General features: G+C 44.4%; 3 protein-coding genes across 3 annotated transcripts in view; 1 reads left to right on the top strand and 2 right to left on the bottom strand.

Moving 5' to 3' along the window:
- Positions 1-43: 43 nt before the first annotated feature.
- Positions 44-196, bottom strand: LOC149873800 (uncharacterized). Its single transcript, XM_090051400.1, has one exon. It carries the CDS (start codon positions 194-196, stop codon positions 44-46), a length of 153 nt encoding a protein of 50 aa, XP_089907526.1.
- Positions 197-908: 712 nt separating this feature from the next.
- Positions 909-5540, bottom strand: LOC149873799 (uncharacterized). The gene is made up of 2 exons (XM_090051389.1): positions 5408-5540; positions 909-1119 (listed from the first exon to the last, which is right to left on the bottom strand). Exon 2 carries the CDS (start codon positions 1098-1100, stop codon positions 909-911), a length of 192 nt encoding a protein of 63 aa, XP_089907515.1. The 5' UTR covers positions 1101-1119; positions 5408-5540.
- A 378-nt stretch (positions 5541-5918) lies between these two features.
- Positions 5919-23559, top strand: part of SLX4IP (SLX4 interacting protein) — a 145248-nt gene continuing 127607 nt past the window's right edge. Inside the window, 2 exon segments of the mRNA XM_090051375.1 lie at positions 5919-6047; positions 16292-16346. Of these exon segments, the coding sequence (XP_089907501.1) occupies positions 16299-16346 (48 nt within the window). The 5' untranslated portion in view covers positions 5919-6047; positions 16292-16298.

Raw genomic sequence — 23559 nt, 5'->3', positions numbered from 1 at the left:
ATAACAGTGATATATTAGTATCTGATTGTTACAGAAAATTACTTCATTCATCAAGATTCTTTTGTTTAATTCCCACGGTTGATTTAACAGAATTCTTTGCAACTCTTTGTATAAGGTATGTGCCAGTATGGACACCTAGAAATGACAGTCCAGCCACAAGCAACCAGTTCTTTCTGAGCCAGCTAGTTCTTTTCATTTCTTCTTTCGACAAGGGTTTATAGATTTCACAGTCAATTATAATCTACAAAAAACAGTAAAAGGATATTAATTAGTATCATTTTTACACAACTACATTGTATAGTGAAACTTCAACTGCTTTTTCTGGGATCTAAGAGAATGTATCCATGCCAATATTCAATAATCAGGCAAATTAGCATGGTAGGTAAGGCACTTCTTTCTTGCAGCCTGTGAAGCATTAACACATTTCAATTTACACCTTTCAGCTAGCTTTTTTATATCTAAAAGTGTTGATTATTTTTAAGCTTAAAATTATTATTCTTGGTCCATTTTAATCCTCTGTTTAAACCTTTAGGAAAAGAAGTTGCTTAACTGACCAATAGTTCTCCAGTCCAGCAAGATTTAGCCACAGGTTTTGAGACTACAGAATGAAGTAAAATGGATGTAACAGCACAGGTGAAGACGGTTGGTAATATTTCAGTGTATAAAGGAAATAGGCATTTTAATTAATTTATTTGCTCAATCTGTATGCCTTGCTATTTGGTCCACTCAGTACATAAGTATACAGTTAACAAGTTTAAAACAATAAATCAGTTTGAAAAAAAGTCTAAAGGTGATTTGGAACAAGATTATATTTGTGTTAAGTATAATTTATATGACAAAACTATATTAAATTAAGGGCTTTAGCTCTGGCTGGATAGGAAACTCACCTGTCATACACTGCAGTACCTCTATTTTCCTTGATTTTTGCTGTCCTGCTGCATCATGTGTGTCACAGTACCAGGTTCTTGGTCCAAGTCCTGTCTCTTCATTTTGAAAAGAGGATTGGATTGGATGCTAAACCACCCCCAGTGTATCAGAACAAGGCTTGGTCCCATAACAATCAAAACTTTGTAGTTCTTCCAAATCGTTTTTAGGCCCATAATATACTTGCCTCTACCTCTGCAAAGATAATTGATCATTTTAAATATATTCAGAAATGCTTTTTCCCCCAAGCCAGTATAATAGCAAAGTACAGCCAAACCTGAACGTTAACAACTTTAATTGCAGTGCAGCATGCCAAATGATTAAGAACACAGTGACAGAAGGAAGCCTTGCTTCATGAACTTTAAAAAAAAAAAAGTCTTTAAAAATAACACCTATTCAGATCTCTTAAAATGAAATGGTAATTGCTATAGTTGCTTCAGATTTATGGCATGCTAAATCTTTAAAAAAACAGCACCTACTCCATGGTTTATCCCTGTAATTTCCAAAGGGTATACTGTAGCAAACTAGTGTACTGCAAGACTGGCAGAAGTGTATCATGAAAAACAATACTTTAAGTATTAGATCTGGTCTGAGGGCTCCTTATAGGTCTGGCAATTTGGTTGTAGGGGAGCAACAGTGATTATCACTGCCACTGCTCTTCTACAGCTAAATTTCCAAGCTCCACATAGTGGGATCAGACCCATGGCCAAGCCACAGACCAAACTGGAACTGCCTGTCCATCCCATGGAGCCAAAAGGTTGGGTACCATGGCATAAGTCTTACACACACACATGCATGCAGATCTATAGCTGTCTAGCATTATACATGTCAATTAGGGGTGCACCAATAGAGATTTTGGGGGCCGATACTAATAGCCGATTTTTAAGGAGGCATGTTGTCCGATCCCAATCCCATTTCTGCATGGAGAGCTGTGTGCAGCTGGTAAGTCTGTTGTGGTGGAAGGGGAGTAGGGAGGAAAGGGCATGTTGGGGGACAGATCAAGGCCCTAGTGGTGAGGGAGGGATTGGGGCGGGGGCAGGGGCAAGTGCTGCCCAGCCGGGGCGGGTGGCTCCTGCTGTTGGGCACACCCCAGAATGGCACGGGAAGTGGAGGGTCATGTTACCCAGACCTGCGCGGGGCACAAGTGGGGTGGGCTGCAGCTGCAGGCTGGGCCCAGGACTAGGTGGCAGTGCCGGTGTCACAGCTGAAATTATGTCTGTGTGATAAAGGTGCTTGCTGAAGGCTCTATGAAGATTAGACCAAGTGTTTTTCTATCATTTGTTTAGATACTACACTATATGTTGTTGCTAAGAGCCTAATTAAAGTTTAAGATGTAGTAAGGCCTTGTCTAAAGTAAGGCCTATTAAATTTAGCAAAGCCTTGAAGTAGTAAGGCCCTGTACCGTAGTTAAAATTAACCTTATCAAAAGAATGCAAGGCTTGTACTGTTATTGGTCAGTCTAAGGACAGTTGAAGTAAAAAGAATCTGAGTGGCTGTAAGTTGTCAGCACAGGTCAGAAGTTATAAATTGGCTGAAACATCTGGAAATCATTCAGAAGGAAGATACAGCCCTGCGGAAAGGATTAGTTAGATGTTGACCTGGATCAGTGGGCCCGTGGATCTCGAAGAGCCCAAGGACTGAATACCAGGGTCCTTCCCGGTACCTCTCGGACAGCGCTCATCAGGGACGCCTGATTCACTGAACTTTGTGGAAAGAGAAACTTGTCATACATCAGGCATCAGAGGGGACTGTCGATAAGTTGCTGACATGAATTATTTTTGTCTGTCATTGTTTGTCTTGTTACTACGTGTAATTGTGTTTTTGTTAAGTCAATAAACCTTTCTTACCTTCCTATCCCCTGACCACACTCTCAGTCAATCCAGAACTCTCCGCTGGCAGCTGGGACAGCTGGGAGGTGGGCTATGGGGGGGGGAGGGGAAAGGGGGGGAGCTACAGCAAATTTTTGGGGGGCTTGCCCCAACCCCATTCCCTCTCTCACCGCAGGAGTCTTGATCTGCCCTCCATGGCCCTTCCCTCCCCGCTTCCCTTCCACCACACCACACCAGATCTATCAGCTGCACACAGCTCTCCACGCTGCTGGGATGCACTCCTTGCTGCCTACATGCTGCACTGCAGTGGCGTGCATGCATGGCCATTTATTAGCCAAATTATCGGCCACATCAGGCCGATTTCCAAAACAGTCCATTTTCTTTATGTCAATGCCAATCTGGTATCAGACCAACATATCAGTGCACGTCTAATCAATATTGATGTACACCTACCATATCTATACTTAATATTAAATATAGATATCTAAATATATCTACATTGGATATAGATAGATGTACATAGATCTAGATGTATGTTACATACACATATCTATATATTTATCTATAACTACCTAGACGAATCTATTTATACCTATCTATATTTACACACACACACTTCTATATGTTTATGTATGTGTAGGTATATGTTATATCGGGGTGGGCAATTATTTTGGGTGGAGGGCCACTTACTGAGCTTTGGCAAGCCATTGAGGGCCACATGACAGGCAGCTAGGGGCAGATATATATTAATTTTCTACATTTTTTAGGGGTCCTGTGAGCTGGATAGAATGGCCTGGCGGGCCACATTTTACCTACCCCTGTGTTTGATGCATCCCACACCCCCACAACAGGATCATAGAAAATGAGAGCTGGAAGGGACCTCAGGAAAGGATCTTGTCCAGCTATGAGCAAAATACAGCCTGCAGGCATCTAGTCCAGGTGGGTTAATTCTATCTGGTCCATGGGCAAGTGGTGGCTCTGGCTCCCGCACCGTGTCGGGCAGGCAGACAGAGCTGCTTCTGCTCAGTGTCAGCAGAGACCGGGGCTGGAACCCTGGGGCCCAAGAGTGGCTCGCCTAGGGCCTCTGGTGCTGGAGCCACCACCCACACTGCTTGCCTATCAGCCAGGCAGAATCAATAGGCAAGCCCTGGACGAACTTTGCTCGTGTCCTGGGAACTTTGGCTCTGTTTGCTACGTGGTACTAGACAGACAGGTGGGCAGGCCTGCTTTCACTCAGCATCCCCCATGGCACCAGCAGAGGCCAGAGCTGGACTTGCTAGGGCCTAAGCATGGCTCCAAGAGCATGGCTCCACCTTCTGCCTGCGGGGGATAGAGCCTGGCCATGGTCCTCTGTGCTCTCCCACCCTGCCCCACCCAGTCATCAGTGCTCTTGGGAGCTCTGGGATCAGGATAAGCACATGCACATCCTAAGAGCCCTGATGGTAGGATGGGACAGCACAGAGGCCCACAGCCAGCGACTACCCCCCCACAGACAGAGGCTGGATCTGGCTGGGAGCAGCCTTTGTGCAGCACTCCCAGCCTGTGCAGCCATATGGTGCCTCTCCTCTGCCCTGGCAGTCAGCTAGGGCTATCTACCTGAAGTAGCAGGTACCTGCCAGATCCCCAAACAGGAGTTCTCCTCTCCCTGGTACCAGAGGCACAGCCAATACCAGGGGAAGGGACCCCAAACTCAGTGGCCTAGCCTGGCCCAGCTATGTGATCCAGCTGTGGATGCAGTCTGCAGGCACTGGGTCCAAACAAAGGGAAATGAGGGAGGGTGGAGGGGCCCAGGGCACGCTACAGCTCCTGCTCCGGTGCCAGCCCTGACTTGGCTGTTAGAGGCCACCAACACCGTACAGCTAACTAGATCATCCCAGTCAGGCTAAGTCTTAAAGAGCTGAGAGAAGTGCTGGTGGCACTTCTGGGTTCGCTGCCAGTGGCACTTTCGGGCTGGCAGTTAGCAATCGGCTACTGGAGGACTCCCCCAGTTGGTGACTGGCCACTGGAGCCCCCCCAAAATCAGGAGGCACCAGTCACCCATGTGTATGTATATAGATGTTTATACTCTAGCTATAGATCTACAATAGATAGATAGCTCTTTCTCTTGCTCGCTCACTCTTTCTGTACGATATAGACAGATACACATGAGGAGATAGATGGATAGGTACATATGGGTACAGACATCCCTCACCCTAGAGCAGCGTTGTCAGGTCTGAAACATGCAGTTATTGCATTGGAAGCACAAAACGATCGTATTTGCTGAAAAAGTTACTGTATACTGAAAAATATGCAAATAAGCCCCCTTCTTCTTTACTTCTAATTGCTCACTGTAAGTCATCAGTGAGTGAGTGAGAACTGAGTCAAAGTTGAAGCTTTTTAAAAAAAAATTTCGAGGCAATGCAGTGTGCTGACAAGTCCAGAAGTCTGTTCCGACTCCCTGAGAGGGACTTGGGTTTTGCACATGCTAGGTCAACGAACACGAGCCTACGCTTTGAATACTTTTACTACTGCTGATATTATCGTATAAATACGGTAATTATCCTACACCCGGCAACACTGCCCCGGAGGGGGCGACCCCACCGACGTCACGGGCGTCAAGCGCCTCGCGCCCAGACCCCCGCGTGGGGCAACCAACGGCCTGCCCCCCGCCTCACCTTGGCTCGCGCGCCCCCGCCGGAGGAGAGGAAGGGCAACAGCAGCGGCGCGAGACAAGGAGCGCGAAGCCGCACCGGGGGACCTTCCGAGGAGACAGAGGCGTCCCAGCCAAACGCCTGTCTGGCCGCTCGAAATGCTTTGCGCCGCACCCACTACGCAGAGACGGCTATGTGAGACTGATCCCAAACCCCGGAAAGCGCCGCACCCACAGAAAAGGAGGGTGAGGCCCTGAAGGCATCCTTGCAGCCACCTACACCATCCGCGGCCCAGCGCGGAGGGGCAGATACCGGCATCTAAGATGCTCTTTCCCTGCCCGTGACGTCACAATCCAGTAACTCGCGATGCTTTTGAATACTAGCAAGCCCTCAGCGTGGGAAGGCCTTTTCTTTCTCCTTCCTTATTGGTTCCACCAGGTCACGTGACCCGGAAACCGGGCGTGGGTTTTCACAGCTTCCCGAGCCGGCTGGCAGTGGAAGAGGTTGCCCGGCTGCCATTTTAGAGTCAGGCAAGGAAGCCGCCCCGGGGGCGGCCATGTTCGATTGGGGCGCAGAATCTAAGTGCGGCGGCCATTGTGGAGGAGGGCGAAGGAGCGGCGGGAAGCAAGGACGGTGTGGGGCGGGACTTGGGAGGCGCCAGCGCGTGAGTAGGAGCCGCGGTCCCAGGGCGGGGTCTGCGGCCGCGGGTTGCCGCTTGCTGGAACTCTCTTGGTGCCCCCAGGGAGCCGCCCACCCTCCCCAACCGCGTGGCATAGTTCTGTTACATCACGCCCGGTCGTTGCTAGGGGGGGCGGAATATAGGGTCAGAGGAAAGGGGAGCTAGAAGGAGCCTCGTGACGTCATCGAGGCAGGAGCGCGGCTTCCTCCTGGGCTGGGCTGCTTGGCCCCGTGTCGATGAATGTGGGGGGAGGCAAGGAGATAGGTGTAGGGATTTGGGGGAAACTGCACCTCAAAGTATTGAAAGCAAAACTCATGTCATCTGTATGTGTTAAGCCACAGTGGGGTCAAAATTTAAGACTTATTAGCCCCTGCTGAGGCCACAAAGCCTGCCAAGTTTCAAGGAGATTGGTGCAGGGGTTTTGGGGAAACTCCACCTCAAGTTGCGAACAAGCAAAACTCGTGACACGGGTGACAGTGTGTGTCAAGGTGCAGTAGGGTTAAAGCTGCAGGTATGAAGCCTGCCAGCTGTCATGGAGATAGGTGCAGGGGGAGTCTGGGACCCTGAACCTCTAGCTGGTGATAGGCAAAACTGGAACACATCTCATAAGTCCCACCAAGGCAGAAAGCAGGGCAGTTTAAACAATGCTGCCTTTTATGCAGTTTTTCCATCCCTCCCCCAGAGCACTGAAATTGGAAGGGACCCCAGGAAAGATTGAGAGTCACTGGCCAGCTACACAGTCAATAATGAGAGTACTCCTTCCCCCTCCCTCTCCTTATTTTAGAATCTCTTTCCCTGCGGACAAGCCCAGCTTGAGCTTCGAAACTCAAAACGTTTTGAAATTTTCAAAATGTTTCAACTTGCCTCATTTCATTTCAAGGCTGTTTCAAAACTCTCTGTTTCATTTCTATTTTGCTGTTTCAAGCTCGAAACTGCTGGCGAAATTTCGCACCCCCCTAGTAAGCACAGTAATTATACATTCACTTTTGAAATTGGGTACTACTCAATTCCCAAAAGTTATGGAGGTGTACCTTGAGTCCAGACATGTAGAGAACCACTACATAGAGGGTATGACTTGATCTACAATATTGACTCTGATTATTTTCCAAGCACTGCTGGACCAGGAATTGTAAAAAACAAACAAACAAAAAACACCCCCCCTCCCCCCCAAACAACAACAAAGAAAAGAAAAGGTTTCAGTGCTTGCATTAGGAACTGGACTAGGTCTATTGAAGTCAGGAGTGTGCAAGCCTTTGTGATTCCTGTTGTTTGAAAGATAAATGTTTCCAAAATCAAAAGCATTGCTTGAATGAATACACATTTAACATAAAAATAAATAAATGTTTAAGTGTAATAATTTGCTGTGGTTGGTATTGACCTTTTTGTGGATTTGGGAATCCAAAGGGATTCTAACCGTCAGCCAGGGAGCGTAGACAATACCATATGAATGAAGTAACCCGTTACATAAACCAAGTAGCAAATTGTGAATGCATGCTATAAAATTGTACAAATAACCCCTGTACATTCATTTGTAAAAATCAAAAGGTATTTGCATAATTAAAATGCAAATAAATTATTATTGATATTAAACTGAGGCCCCAAATGATACATACACATAGTAAGAGAACGTCTTGGATCCAGAGAATTTACAGTTTAAATGGCCAAAGCAGATAAAGGCAGGAGAGGAAGCAGAGGCTCAGTAAAGTGAAATGATTTGCCTCTGGTCACACAGTGCATCAGCAGGAGAGCCAAGTATAGAGCTCAGGTCTCTGATTCCCTGTGTGGGAATCCATTGTCCACTGGGCCACACTAGTTTAAAGTAGCCAAATTATTAGACTAGCTCTGCTTTTAATTGAAGGTGAAAGAGTTTGTATTAGTTAGTTAAGTTTTCCAAAGGTTATGTTGCATAGTTTTCCTTCCCTTCCAACCCTTTTATTTTAGACAAGTTGGTCTGACTACGTCAATTTACAAAATTCATACCCATTTAAATATAAAAAATTACATCTTGACTTTTTCTTTTTTTAAATATATACCTCTCATAAATTTTTTTTTTTTTTTTTGCGGGCGGTATGCTGCCTTTGACTCTCAATCTCTACAGTGCACAAAGTTCACTTGACAGGTGTGGACAAGCTTGTGACACATGCAGTATTTCCTGGAAATAATTTTTTTGCGTCAAAAGGGCAGCGGTTATAATAGATCCCACCCTCTTGTGTCTTCTGCAGCCTGGGAAATCCCAAACCTGAGTGTTTTATGGGTTGTTGGCCTCTCTCCACTTACAGGGGAGGAACATTTCAGCCTTGCTGGGTGGGCTCAGAATCCCCTTGTGTCTCAAGAGCTGACCTATTTTTTTACTGCTGTCAGAGGAGTGGCTCTTAAGAGCTTATGCAGTAGTAGTGATATTTTCTTTCTGTTTAGCTAATTACTTTTATTTTTCTAAGTTCTCGGGATTCATTTACCTTAATTTTAAATTCTGTCTTCTGCTTCTCTTCTGTCGACTTGAGCGGGAAGAGAATAGAGTTTTTCAGAAAACAAGGCTCTTTAAGTCTCACATGATTGCAACTTGATTTGGTGGATATTGTGGGAGGACTCTTCTCATTTCACTCTGCCATTTTAGGCAGGAATTATGTTTGTCATAAGTCATTGAAGGGTGCTGTTGGGTAATATTTGCATTGGCATGCTGTAAGTCTAGAGGGCTTTTCTATTGTCAGAACATCTTCATGTGCTGAACAGAATCACACATCCTTCTACTATTCTGCAACAACATTATTGTAGCAATGCATTGTGCTTGTGCACCAAGATCTAGTTCATGGAAGTCAGATAAGAGCTTGCCTCTGTGCCTTCTGGGATGCATAGAAATTCAGTGAAGGAAAGCTGCTCCTGCGTGTGTGTGCATGATAGTTTCCTTTTCTTCCTAGACAGCACTACTGTAAGAAGTAGGGCAGAAGCATAATGCTTCTGATAGAGCTGTTCCCTTAATTCACTAGGCAGCTTCAAAGATTAACCCTTTATGCTTCAAAGATTAACCATTCTTCTCACCCCCAAATTCAATTCCCTGGGTTTCTACAGGCTGGATGACTTGGCTCTGTGGGCCAGTTGTTTGACACCTAGCCAGCAGTAGAAGAGCTTCATCAGTTAGTTCTTTCATTTCAGAGTTGGATTCAAACAATCATGTTGCTGTTGATGTCAGATTTACTTCTAAACAATTACTTTTGAAAGGGCACTACTTTTAAATGGCCTTTCCTTTAGTATAAGTAACATCAGAGGGAACTTGTTGGCAGCCTATAAGTATATAAGGGGAACATATCAGGGACTGAACATCTGTTCACGAGGGCTCCCCAGGGGAAGACTAGGACTAATGGTCATAAATTGCTAGAAGACTGCTTTAAATTAGACATAATGAAAAACTTCTTTACACCTCAAGTGTCCAGGGTTTGGAGGAGACTCCCTCCAGAGGTGGTACAATCATCTACTTCGGATATCTTCAACAAACGTCTGGATGCTCACCATCTGATCCTAGCAGTCTTTCTTGCCCAAGCACAGGTGGTGGGGCTAGACCCGATGATCTCAAGAGATCCCTTCCAACCCCTAACATCTATGAATCTATAAATCTTTGGTTATTAAAACAAAGAATATTGAAAAACTAGCTTTGTTCTAATGATTTATGATTCTTTGTTTACTAGGTGTGTTTCTTTCACTTGGCCTGAGAAATTCATTTATTGGCCCAGTTCATTATCCCTTAGCCAAGGAAATCAATGCAGTCTGAGATAAGTTTCTTTTGACTAGGGCAGGGGGTTCAAACTCACTTTGTGATCTGGGCCATATCCAGACTGCAGAGTTTCTTGCAGAGTTGGACCAGTCTGGGGCTCACAGCAGTAGTGGTGGCTCTGGCACAGGGTATACAGCGCAGCTCCAGATCCTGCCAAGTGTCCCATGCCAGCACTGGAGCTGCCGCCACTTCTGTGTGCCTCGTGCCACAGTGGCAGCTCAAGCTTTAGGCATGGGGCAGGCAGCAGTGGCGGCAGCTCCAGCATGGGGCAGCAGTGGGGTTGGTAGCCAAGGAACTAGGGCCACAACAGTAGCAACAGATAAACTGGTTGGAGGGTGACTGGGACTCTATCATCCCTTTGCTCGCTGTCCTGCAGGTAATCACTGTGCCTACTAGGACCCAAGGACTCGGGATTCTGTAGTAGGCCACATCCCCTGGCCACGCCCTTCCAGTTTCCAGTGGCTTGCTGGTAGTCTGGTGAGCTAGACAGAGATGTTCTGCACACTTGTATGTTTGACACCCTTGGGCTAGGGTAGTGAATTATGCTATAGCCTGTTTTGTGTGTGTATTATGATTATTTCAAGTTTCAGATACAGTACTGCATATCAGGGGTTTAAACCCAACTTTCTGGAAGAGCATAAGCTATAAAGAGGCAATTGTAAGTGTGCATAAAAAAAAATTACCAATAAGAAAAATTTTGTTAAACAGAAAAGAGTTTTTTTTTCATTTCTTAGGGGTTAATGCTCATAGAAGCAGAGCTGGTTTGTGCTTAAAACAGATCTGAGATTGGCTAAAAGTGATTTGTTATTTCTAAGTGGGTCTTATCTTGTATGCTTCTTTATAGTGGAATGGGATAATGACTATGCTTTGAATATTTGTGTCATGCCTGACAGCAGATGCAGAGAGTTCAGATGTAGAATTCATCCCAAAATCTTGACAGTTTTATCACCCAGTGGTTGGAGTAAATTGAAAAAAAAAAAAAGGAGAGAGGACATGCATCTACCACCAGTACCCTCTTTTCACCTTTACAACAGAGATCTCCTCCCGCCAATGTTTGTGCTTCTTCTCCTTCCTAGCTTATTAAGCCATTAATATTTCAGAAAGCATTGGCACATACACATTTATTCCTTGCTGTCTGGTGTTCTGTATGTATCAGGGGCAACACTTTACAAGGTGGTTACATGCTTCTTTCGTTAGTAGGGGTGGGCAAAATGATGGATCTGGTGGGCAGTTGGACTTCATTTCCCAGCAGCCCCTGCTTGGAGCATTGCAGCCGGTTTCCATGGAGACCCCAGCAGCAGCAGCAGCAGCATGGTGACAGTGCATGGCCAGAGTTTCCATGGAGACTGGCCCCAGCAGGGCTAGCAGGGTGGGGAGCTGCTCTGCAGCCGTGGCTGGGATCTTGCAATGGTGACAGTGTGGTCTAGAGTTGAGGCAGGGCCGGATCGCAATTCTGCCCTGGCTTTGGACCACGCAGTCACCACTGCAAGAGCTCAGCCCTGGAGCTGCTCACTGCCTGCCACAGCGACCCAGGCAGGTGCTGCTGGGAAACAGAGTCCTCTGTAGGCCTGATCCGGCCTGCAGGCCCGATTTTTGCCAGCCCTTGTTATAGAGTCTTGGCTGTACACTGGTCCAAGCTGTCACTACAACCTGGGGCTGTGCTCCCAAGTCCTGCTTTAGCCCTGTCCCTAACTACCTACTTCTGCAACCCAGACCTCCAGTCCTATGCAGGGATGGCATGCACCTTAACTTCGGTTGGCACCTTAACTTTATATTTTCTGCATTTTCAGAGCTTTACATTTCTGTTACTTTCAAGTCACTCCTACTCCCTCCAACTTTCAAGTCACTCCTACTCCCTAGCACAGACCACTTTGTCTTTCTTCACATAAACATTACCATCTGCTTGGTGCCTGAATGTTTAGTCCACGCTAATACACAAAGTTTAAGCTCCTTCTTAAATAACTATTTCTATAGTGTTTTCCCAAAGGGGCTGCATTCAGAAGGCAGAATAAATCTGAATGACTGAGGTTAATTTGGGGATGAGCAGAACCTTGGTTTAAGCCCAAATTCTGCACAAAATAACATTGTGGGTATTTGGGGACTTTCTGAAGCGGCATGATATTTTTCAGGGCACTGTATCTCACTCAGATTACTCCAGATTTTGTTCAATAAACCAATTCTGCACCACTCTGAAACATGTCACATTTGAAGACAGACCTGTAATATAGGGAAGTTGTATTCAGCTTCTAGTATTGGGATGACTAGAAGCTGAATACAGCTTCAGAATATCTGGGTACATTCCCTTTATTGGGGTGTCGGATGCCCGGTCCAGGGGCCAGATCTCATTGTGGAACCATGTTACCTGACCTGCAGTGTTCCGAGATAGGCTGGGAATTTAGAGGCAGGTCAAGTAGGGGCAGGGCCCACCACTGAATTTGCAGCTATTGAGCCTCACTGAGCATTGGCACATATGTGGGTAGTGGTGGGGATGAATGAGTGCTGCATTACTCTTTGTGCCAACACTGGCCCCATGCCACCACCAGTCACCCTGCCATTGCCATCAGATCCGGAGCTGACCCCCAAAGTTCCTTGCTGTCCAGAATTGGCCTGGGAGTGACAGTGAGTTTGACACCACTATCCTGTATGCATATTAGGAACTGCAGGCCAGAAAAACTCATCTGAGGTTTGATGTGGGCTGCTGCTGCCACTTTTCCCCATGCCCCAGCTGTTAGTCTCCTTGACAGGTGCCCCACCATTTGGTCGCCATCTTGGGAGTGGAAGTCCTGCCCCTAACCCTTGACCTTTGCCACCAGATGTCATCCCCGCCCTTACCCCCAGAAGTACTCCTTTTGGGAGGGGGCGTTTGCCATCTTGGAACCGGAATAAAAATCAAACATCTACTATAACATATTTTAATTTTGTTTCAAAAAATATTTTTGTCCTGATTTGTGTATGCGTGTGTAGTGTATATAGAGACGATTGCATAATAGCTCAAACTGGTATCTTACTCTTGTATATCATGATGGGCTGTGGGAGGGGGTGGATGGGTGGGGAGAGTATGGGGTTTGTAGGGGGTTGTGGGTGTGTGTATGTGGGGTGTAGATGTGTTTGTGGGGTGTGTGGATAGGTGGGGGTGGATGAATAGGTGTGGAGTGAAGGGCACGGGGTGTGTTGGCAGGATATGTGGGGTGTGTGTGTGCGTAGGTATGGGGTGAATGGGGTGTGTGGCTAGTGGGTGTGGGGTGTGCATGCGGGGTGTTGGATTCCATAGGTTTCATAGATTTTATAGACATTAGGGCTGGAAGGGACCTTGGAAGATCATCGAGTCCGGCCCCCCACCCAAAGGGCAGGAAGTCAGCTGGGGTCATAGGATCCCAGCAAGATAAGCATCCAATTTGCTCTTGAAGGTGTTCAATGTAGGTGCTTGAACCACCTCCGATGGCAGGCTGTTCCAAACCTTGGGGGCTTGGACAGTAAAGAAATTCTTCGTTATGTCAAGCCTGAAACGGTTTTGCAGTAGTTTATAACCGTTCGACCTCGTCATCCCTTGGGGCGCTCTGCTGAACAACTGTTCCCCCAGATCCTGGTGGTCATCCCTGCTAAACATATAGGTGGCCATCAGATCACCCCTGAGCCTGTGCTTTTCCAGACTGAAGAGTCCCATGGCTCTCAGCCTGTCATAGAATCATAGAAGTCGGAAGGGACCTTGTAAATCTTCAAGTCCGACCCCCTGCCTGGGCAGGAGAAAAAACTGGGCTCAAATGATCCCAGCTAGGTAGGCATCAAGCCTCCTCTTAAAGACCCCCAGGGTAGGAGCCAGCACCACTTCCCTTGGAAGTTGGTTCCGGATCCTAGCCGCCCTGACTGTGAAGTAGTTCTTGCGGATGTCTAATCTAAACCTACTCTCCAACAATTTATGGCCATTATTCCTTGTTATGCCAGGGGGCGCTAGGGGAAACAAGGTCTCTCCCAAACACTTCTGGTCCCCCCTAGTGAGTTTATAGATGGTCACCAGGTACCCCCTCAGCCTTTGCTTGTGAAGGCTGAGCAGGTTCAGGACCTGCAGTCTCTCATTGTAGGGTCTGCCCTGTTGTCCCTGGATCATGCGGGTGGCCCTCCTCTGGACCCTCTCCATGTTGTTCACGTCCCTCCTGAAGTGGGGCACACAGAACTGGACGCAGTACTCCAGCTGTGGCCTGACCAGTGTCACGAAGAGGGGGAGGATCACTTCCTTGTCCCTGCTAGAGATGCACCTGTGGATGCACGACAAAGTCTGGTTAGCCCTGCCAACCGTGACGTTGCATTGTCGGCCCATGTTCATCTTGGATTCAGTAATGACTCCAAGATCCCTTTCTGCCTCCGTGCTCTCAAGGAGGGAGTTACCCATCTTATAAGTATGCTGCTGGTTACTACTGCCCAAGTGCAGCACCCTGCACTTGTCAGTATTGAAGTGCATCCTGTTTTTGCTAGCCCACCCCTGTAACCTATCCAAGTCTTGCTGCTGTCTTTCCCTCCCTACTAGTGAGCTTACCTCAGATTCTCTGACGATACCCCAAATTTTGGTATCATCAGCGAATTTAAACGAGTTGCTTTTCACCCCGTCATCCAAATCGCTGGTAAGGTTTGTCATCGTAAGGTCTGTTTTCCTGACCTCTGATCATGTGGGGGTGAACAGATGTCCCCACAGATCCTGATGCACACCCCTTATGTATTTATAAGCAGCCACCAGGTCACTCCTGAGCCTGAGCTTTTCCAGGCTAACGAGTCCCATGGCTCTTAGCCTCTATTCATAAGGCCTATTCTCTTGCCCTCTGATCATGAGTGTGGCTCTTCTCTGGATTCTCTCAAGCTTCTCCACATCCTTTTTGAATTGTGGAGCCCAAAAATGGACGCAGTACTCCAGCTGCGGCCTAACCATGACTGTTATGGTGCGTGTGTATGGTGAGGTGTGCTTGTGAGCCCCCCCGCTACAAACACTGCCCCCTCACCCCTCCATTGCACATAACCCCTCTGCCAGCAGCAGGCAGTGAGCCCTCAGGGCACTCATGGCCCATGGTGGCTAGAACCCCTGGCAGTGTGCAGTCCTGGTAAGCTCCAGGAGTGCACATGGCTGGGCCATGAGCTCCATTACATGGGGCTCACATGCAGTTCCCAGGTTCTTTGCCTGAGCCCTGCACCGCTGGGGAGAGGCCTGTGTGATGAAGCTGGTGGTACAGGCCATGGGGCTTAGCCAGGGTGACGGAGAGAGGAGTGGATTCAGCCCGGCTCCACAGCGCAGAGCTTTCTGCCATTCCCCATGACCTGCGTGTGGCCGTAAGTGAGGTTGGGCTACCAGCTCCACTGTGTGGGGCTCCCCCCGGAGACTCACAGCTTGGGTTTAGAACCCAGGAACTGCATGTGAGACCTGGAGGTCCTGCACAATGGAGCCAGGTTGACTCTGTGCTCCTGCTGGCCTGGGCTCTGTGTTCCTGTTGCCCTGCCCAGCGCCTCTGCTGGTATCTGCCCCGGGACACCGGCATGGGTGCTGTGCTCCTGCCAAGCTCCTACCCGCCGCTGCTTCACTCTCGCCTGCTCACTTGTGGGCACTTCCCTCCCACCTGCCACCACTGCTGCTACTTCCCACCTGCCCGTTCTGCCACAACAACCTCTGCTCCCCCCCCCACCTGCCACTGCCATCACTTCTACTCCTGCCACAGCCACCCTTTCCCCACCTGTTGCTCCATACTTACCTGTGGGGCCAAGGTCTGGGCCATTGCATGGGCAAGGGTGGGAGTGCAGTGTGCACTGCCCCCCATGGAAACAAGCAGGGCTCGGCCCCATGTGAACACAGCAGGAGCAGCTCCGGGGCTGGGTCTGATACTGTGAATTTGTAGGCACTCGCCTGCAGGCTGAATGACATCTTCTGGCAGGCCAAATGCAGCCTGTAGGCTGTATTTTGCCTGCTTCTCTCCTAAACTATGTTACACGAAGCTTCTTTAGAGCACTGAATTTTGGGTTTTGTCAGGGATGAAAAGATGCATTTAATTTTTGGGTTCTGTATTGTGAAGGGATAAGAACTGCAGGCTGTGAAAAGAAGCTTCTGGAGTGAAGTAAAAATTGCCCAGATTTTACATGATCTAATTTTAGTGTTTGCTGAGTTGCAATGCTCACCAAAAGCTTCCTATACAACAATGAGATAGACCTATCTGTGCCTCAGCCCCCACCTGTAAAATAGGTGTAAGTTACCCTAGGAAGAAGCATAGTGGTGATAAATACATTGACCATTGTGAGATGCTCAAATATTATGATAATGGAACTACTAAAAGTACAAGTGATTAATTAGATCGGGGTGCTCTGCTTTGCTTACTGCAAATAAAATAACCCCAGCATTGAAAAAAAAGAGATTAGCCCTACATTTGTTGCCATTGAAATGTAGATACAAAATCTTTTCTGATGCTGAATTTTTTTTTGTAATATTTTATAGGCTCCATATGCATTTTGAACTAACAGTCATGGCATCCAACAAGTTTGTTATTAAGGTAAGTAGAGTGTCATAGCTTCCATAATAATCCGTATTAACCTGATCATCTTGAATAAGCAGCAAGGCTATATTTTCATTTGATTTAAATATCAATCATGAATGGCCTTGCAGAGTTAGGTCATTATAACACATCTCCTTTCTTGGCATTTCTCACACACAAGAAGGAATCTATATTTATGATAGCAAAATGCAGCTGATGTACCAGGTGCAAACCTGAACCTAGGCTCTGTACCAATATTGAAGGTTTTGTGCTTTCATGAAACTGTTAATAACTTTATAGCTGATAGCTAATGAGTCAGAAACTGCTAAATGACACAATGATCAATAAGATAATTTTACCTATCCAGATTAAAAACATGTTCTCCCTTGACTGCCTGATTCTTCCTGCACTCTACAGGGGATAATAACCACCCTCCCTTTTGATAGGTCTTGATCTCCCAGTAATTGGGTTTGTCTGCTACCCCTGGGAATTTCTCCTCTCTCTAACTTCACAGCTCTAACCATTGTTCTTAATACTTTCTGTGCATGCTTAACTCCTGAGATCCAGTGAACCCCTTGCATCCAAAAGCTTGTCTAACCTTATCCCAACCATGCAGGTAGTCAATACAAAGAGATCACTCACAAAAATCCTTGCCTCTTGCATAATTCCTGGAACTTCATGGTTACAACATCACTGTAACATAACCCAAATTATTTATGTAATTCTCAGATCCTTCAATCTTTAGTCAGGGAGTAATCATGCTTATGGTTTAACTTTCTTTGTGGTCAGTTATTATTTCTTTATATTTTTTCTCCTAATTACTATTTTTCTCTCTTTCTGCTGTCACTTTTTTCGGGTCTTGATTTTTTTAACAAACTGTAAAACATTAATTGCAAAATGAGTCACAAGGCTTGCCTTATCCAAATATCTGAGGATTAATGCTGTTTTTATTGCAGTATGTTATGAACAGCATTGTATAGTTCAACTCACCTGTAAACAGTTTCAGCTCCTTAATTACACTTTTTTCCTGCATGGCTTTGGCCTAATCAGGCAGTGGGAATATAAAAAAATATGCATCCTTATCTGCTTCTGTTTCCAGATTGTCTCCTTGTTTTTGCTTGAATCTCTCCACTCAGGCTAGTTTAGACATTTCATACAGTTCTGGGAGATTAGAACAGGACATTGCCCTGGGAAGAAATTTTTTGTCCAAGAATATTGTTTTCCCGTGCACATCTTATATTTTCCCATTTTAGACAGGTTTGTTTTTTTGGAGGCCTGCTAGACTATTTATGGTTGTCCAGGCTGTGGAAGTTGCCAAATTGACCAACTCATTAGATGCACATCTTTAGCATGTGATAGCTGATATCTTGAGTTTACACCACTAGTACCTTACAATATAGTAGCAACAGGAACTCTAGGGGAAGTTTGTTCAGCTGAATCTTCCTGATCTCACCAACATCCGCATGACTGCCAAAGTAAATGGCTTGTTTGAATTGGATTGTCTATGCTAGAGAGGAAGGTCTGAGATCTTTGGTCACTGATCTGCAGTATTGTGTAGATTGCCTATCCAGCACAGGCACTGCAGCTCTACCCAGCCATTTACTTTGGCAGTTGTGCTGTTGTAAGTGACATCATGGGAACTCAGCTGAGCAAACTGATGGTTTTTCATAAGTGTTCTTATTGCTACCCTACTCGTAAGTTACCAGTAGGGCACGCTTAGTATATCAGCCACAGAAGGTAATAGTTGAGAGATATCTAATCCTCTCTCTCCTTGTAACATGAGAAAAGCAAAGGCAAATTGTGGCATATTAAAAATGTTTTTTTAAATAAGTTTAATATTTTTGATGTCCAAGAAGATTGTCCAGACTGGTAGCAGTGGTATTTTTTTAACAGAAACCCAAAAGATCACTTTGAAACACTTAATTTTGCTTGTGCAGAGAATCATTTTGCTAGCAATATGTTTCCATACATATGTTATTTTTCTTCCCTATAGAATATAGTAAGCCATTACGGAGAAGGGAATTACTTCCTCTCTCCTTTTTTTAGAGACTGTATTCCATTTTACTAAGGAGATTTCTCTTTCAGAAGGATCTCTGTTAAGGAGCAGAAATTGTTCCTGCTCCATTATGTGGAGGAGAGTATGAGATAGTAGTATGTTCTTACACTGCAATTTGTAAAGAGTTTTAAGGCAAATATTCTGCCAATCCTGCAATAAATGTTGAATAAAACCAGCATGTACCTGATTTGCTTTGTCTTCCTCCTTGACTGCATACAGCAATATATTTTCCCTGAGCCTGAGGAACGACATGTGTGTCTGAAAGCTTGCAGAATTTTTTTTTTTTTTTTTTTTTTTTGCAATCTTAGTCTAAAACAAAGGTATCATCTCTGAACCCAGAGTTCTAGAGTTTTGCATTTCATTTGCAATGTAGTTTAAAATTTCATTGTCATAAGTAGTGTGTTTATTAGAATCTGGAAGATAGAGCTTATCCAGCTTTTGTTTATGTTTTAATAGTGTCAAATGTTATAACCCTTACAGTACTGTACATTTAATAGCCTTGCTTCACAAGAACACACACATATTTAAAAAGGGCATTCCCAGAAACTTTTGCAATTTTCTGTGATGTAATAGTAGGTTATTTTCAGTAGAGGGAGTAGTTGGTCTACATTTGAAAAGTAATCATAAAGCTCTTTTGGGGAAACTCTTAACAGTAAATGAAATGAAGTAACTGAGGGAGTAAAATCACTTTATACTTTTATTGAAAGAACTATACTTGAGACCTTAACGTATAGTTTTCAATACCCAGTTGGCTGACAGCCATAGAGTGTTCTGATGTTTAATAGCTAACATTTAATGTCAGTTAATTAGATTAGCTATTTTCAGTTTTGAGCAATCTTGATACTTCGCCACTGCATAATATGCTATATTGTGGAATCTGAAACCCTGAAAAATCAGGCATATGAATTTAATTAGAGTGATGTCTGTGTGTCTATGCTGCTAAAGTATTTTAGTGTTATTCTGAGTAAATAAATCTTAACCTTAATTGGTCAGGCTTAAAGCAAAGTCTTGAGCTGTATACAGACTTTTAAAGATGCCAGTGGGTTCTTGTTTAAAATTTATGGAAAGATTAAAAAGGAGATTTGTCCCAAAATCATGTATATTGCATCCATTCAAGCCAAACTACTGAGTTATACATGGTAAGTCCTGTAGTCATAATAGAAGTGAACCTTATTTACTATTTGTTATATATTTGTTTTCATTTCCTAGACCTTCTAAATAAAGATCTGATATAGTAATTCTATGTTTTAGTGAAAACATGATAAAGTAATAAATCTCTCCCTGAAGGGTAGCTTCCTTTCATTTTGGCCTTCTTTGCATTCACAAAAGGAAAGCTCTGTTCTGACTTGGATTAGTAGACCTTCCTGGCCACATACCTGAGATCAGAATAATTGCAATTGAAATGTTCCTTTGGTGATTCAGATCATCTTGTACCAGATTTTCAAAAGTGTTCTTTGTTTCCAGTGGGAACTTTGTTGTGGCGGGGGAGCTCTTTTGGAAATCTAGCCCTTTGTTTTGTCTCTCTTAGGTTGCAAACTCCTTGAGACAGAGAACATATATATCCGCTCAGTACAAAAGCAAGCTGTCACTTTGGATATGTCTATGCCACAAAATGAAAGTGTGATGGTGCTAACATACCTGTGCTGAGCTAGTCTATCTGCCATGGGTCAGAGATGTAGAAGTTCATGTTTTAGCACATGCTAACAACTGTAGTGAGACCCCAGAAGCCCTGAATAGATTGTCCTACTTCAGGTTAGCATATACTTACACATATTAAAGTCCAGGCTGCCAGGTCCCATGCTAACTAGCTAAACTCCATGTAGATAGGTAGCGCATACTGCCATCACCCTTCATTTTGCTGTTTAAAAGATACCCATTGCTTAATAAATGTAAAAAGTGCCCTTGGTATTTTCAGTCTAAAAATTACCAAAAAAAGCTGTTATTCAAAACTCTCCTTTCTGGAACACACCTGTATGTGTTATATAACTTAAAGTATTTTATTTTTGAAAGGAAATGTACTAAAATCTTGATGATCTAATACAAGGAAGAAAAGAGAAATGTTGTTCTTGTCAGGCTGTATACTAGAGAAATGTGAATGTCCAGAAAAGCCTAGCGCTATTGAGAACAAAAGAGTTTTGTTTCTTTCTTTCCTTCTTTTTCCTGAAGCCTGGTACAGAAAAATTGGAAAATTAGTTGGAGGGGGAGGCAGGGGAATTGCAAAGAAAAAACTTCTGTGTGAAATGTTTTCCCGCAGAATGAACTGTAAAAGAAATTGCAGTAAAAAAAAAAAAAAAAAAAAAAAAATCAAGAAGCTGGCTAGTGTGAAAGAATTGAGAAGCTTGTTTGTGCCAGTTTGTATAAATCTTCAGTTGAATGAAATGTGTGAAAATCATAGTTGGAAGTTCAGAATCAGAAGTGGATCTTTCAGTCCAGATTCTGATTACAGAAATTGCAAGGGAAATTAGAGCTATATTACCATTTCCAAGATCATATTTGTAATTTCAGTGTGAAATTCGACTTGTTTGTAGTTTTCCTGCAATTATGACACAATCTATAGATAATAATAATGCACTATTAAAAAACCTGTTTTTCTGTAAGATTAGCTAATATACTTATATTTACTTCTTGTCTTTGATATTGTGCTTTAAAACTACATGAATTTCTTCTGTAGCTGTATTTAACATTACACTTCTGATTTCTGTGGATATAACCTTACTTTATATTTATAAGTCAACAGTATTGATATTTTCAGTTGTAAACATTATTTTTCTCCAGCTTATAGATATATTAGCTGGTGAAAAGGAAGAAAATACATTTAAGTACTGTAGTGTACATCTCCCTCTAATACTAAGTATATTCATCATTGTTCAAAAGTGATGAGCTTATTTTATAAATGGACTTTAGCAGTACTTATTCTGTTTTTCTATTCTAAATTTAAGGTGGTGGAGAAAGCAAGGATAAATAATTTTTTTTTAAAAGATCATTATATCCCAGATCATTTATTATTGCCCCTGGCTGTCATTACATTTAAGATGTGATAAACCAATTAATTTCATTCTTTCAATGATTGGCACAATAATAACAACATGTTCATTCAATTAATGACACAATAAAACAGTGAATAAACCACAAAGTTATTACACAAAAGTGTGTATTACTTTTGTGGGTGGATCCTATCGCTCCATAAATTGAACACATAGCCAGCAACGGATCCTTGTTAATTTAACAATTAAAGCTATTTTGCATGTGAAATTAAATGCCTTATTTTAGTTGGGTTATTCTGGCAAAATGTCTTTAATTAAAAAGTTACCTTTTTTCCTAAGATTTAAAAAATAGTTTATTTTAAGAATTCCATTCAGTCTAAAAAGTAGGGTGCCAAAGTCCTGTGAGGTGTATTCAGGGTCTTCCTATTTTTAGTTGCTCAGTAGGATTTACAGTCAGTTAGCATCTTTGAACCACTTCCTTAATTGAAGGGATACATTACTTAGTAACTGTTATGCCTAGATGTGGGCGGCTCAAGGCACTGACTAGGGCTCGGTAAGCAGAATCTGAGGTCAAACTATGACCTGGGGCTAGGAGATCAATCCAGGCATGAAGTCCAGAGGTGAGCTAAGTCAAGAAGCCTGGAGAATAAATAGAGGGGAAAGTCCACAGACAAGCCAAGTTAAGAGCCAGAAGGTAGGAAACACCAAAATGGTCTTGGGTCAGATTGCTTTGTTACCGAGACATTTCCTGTTCTTGGTCAAGTGTTTATATATGGGAAAAGACCAAGCTGGCCACTGACAGGGAGTGGGCAGGAGGTTAGGTCTCAGAGGCTTTACACCATCTTTGACCAACCTGGATGGCTAGCTAAAAGGTGGCAGGCCAAGATGAGTGGCTGCGCTACAGGCCAGTCCCAGATTTGAGGCTGTACTCTGACAGTAACATGTTGGATTCCCAGACACTGAGTTCATTTCTTAAAGCACTGTTAGGTATGTATAGTCTAGCTGCATTGCAGACAACTACAGGTTTCTCTTTGCCAACCACAGTTTTGAGTATCCACACTTCAGAAGGGTGGGGTACAGTCTGAAAATACCCCACATTGCCCCCCTGGCCCTGCTTATGCTTCTCCCCTCATTGTCCCCTGCACCCCCCCAACCTTGCTGGTGCTCCTCACCCTCAGCCCCTGACCCCCCGAGCCCTGCCAGTTCTGCCAACCATGGGAACTTTCAGGAACCTAACCCCTGTAGTTAGCAAGGGAAACCTGTATTACAGTGTACAGCTTTTGTTGTTTCTGTCACAGAGCGCTGAAAACCCCAGTCAGGATTGAGGTCCCACTTTATTCTTTGGCAATCCCTCATAATTGGGGATGATTGTTTCCCAAGATGGCTGGTGAGAACTCTCTGGGATTGACAGACTCTGCTTCATCTTGGCCATGTGTTTTCGTGTGGGGCGGGTGGCACTAGATTCTTGATTTGGTCCATGACACCCTGTTTCTGCTGCCCCCACTTTTCATCTCTTGTTGTCATCAGGTTTCAGAGTACAGAGATCCTTGCAGCAGACTCTTCTTTTAGTCGGGGTGAGCCTGGCGATTGTCTTCCACATGTTGACAGAGATCCTGCATTTTTTTAAGTTGGGCTTGAGGACATCCCTGAAGCACTTTTTCTGCCCTCCTCTTAAGCACCTTGGCTCAGCTGGGAGAATAAAGTTTGAATCAAGAGTCTGGAGTCAGATATCTGGCTGATGTGCCCAATCCAACCAAGCTGATGTCGGATGATCATCGCCTCAATACTTTTGGTGTTTGCTTGAAGGAGGATGCTAATGTTAGTGCATCTGTCTTCCCACTGGATTCAGAGGATCTTCTGCAGGCAATGTTGATGGTACTTCTCTTAACAATTTTAGATGTCTCCTGTACATTGTCTGTGTCTCAGCTCTGTACAGCAAGATAGAGATCACAACTGCTTGGTAAACCATGTGCTTGGTTTCGGATTTGATTTCATGATCTTCAGACACCTGTTTCTTCAGGCTGCACTTGCACATTTGAGGCAATGTTGGATTTCTTTATCCAATGTCAGCCTTCTGTCAGAAATGTCTGCCAAACTATGGGAAATACTCAAGGTTCTCTAGAGTCTCGCCATGGATCTGGATTACTAGAGCTGAAGAATGTTCTGTAGGAGCTTGTTAGTGGAGGATTTT

Source organism: Crocodylus siamensis, chromosome 1, assembly GCF_052110815.1.
Source record: "Crocodylus siamensis isolate JL-2025a chromosome 1, ASM5211081v1, whole genome shotgun sequence".
NCBI lineage: Eukaryota > Metazoa > Chordata > Crocodylia > Crocodylidae > Crocodylus > Crocodylus siamensis.
This window is presented reverse-complemented; position numbering and strand designations above follow the sequence as displayed.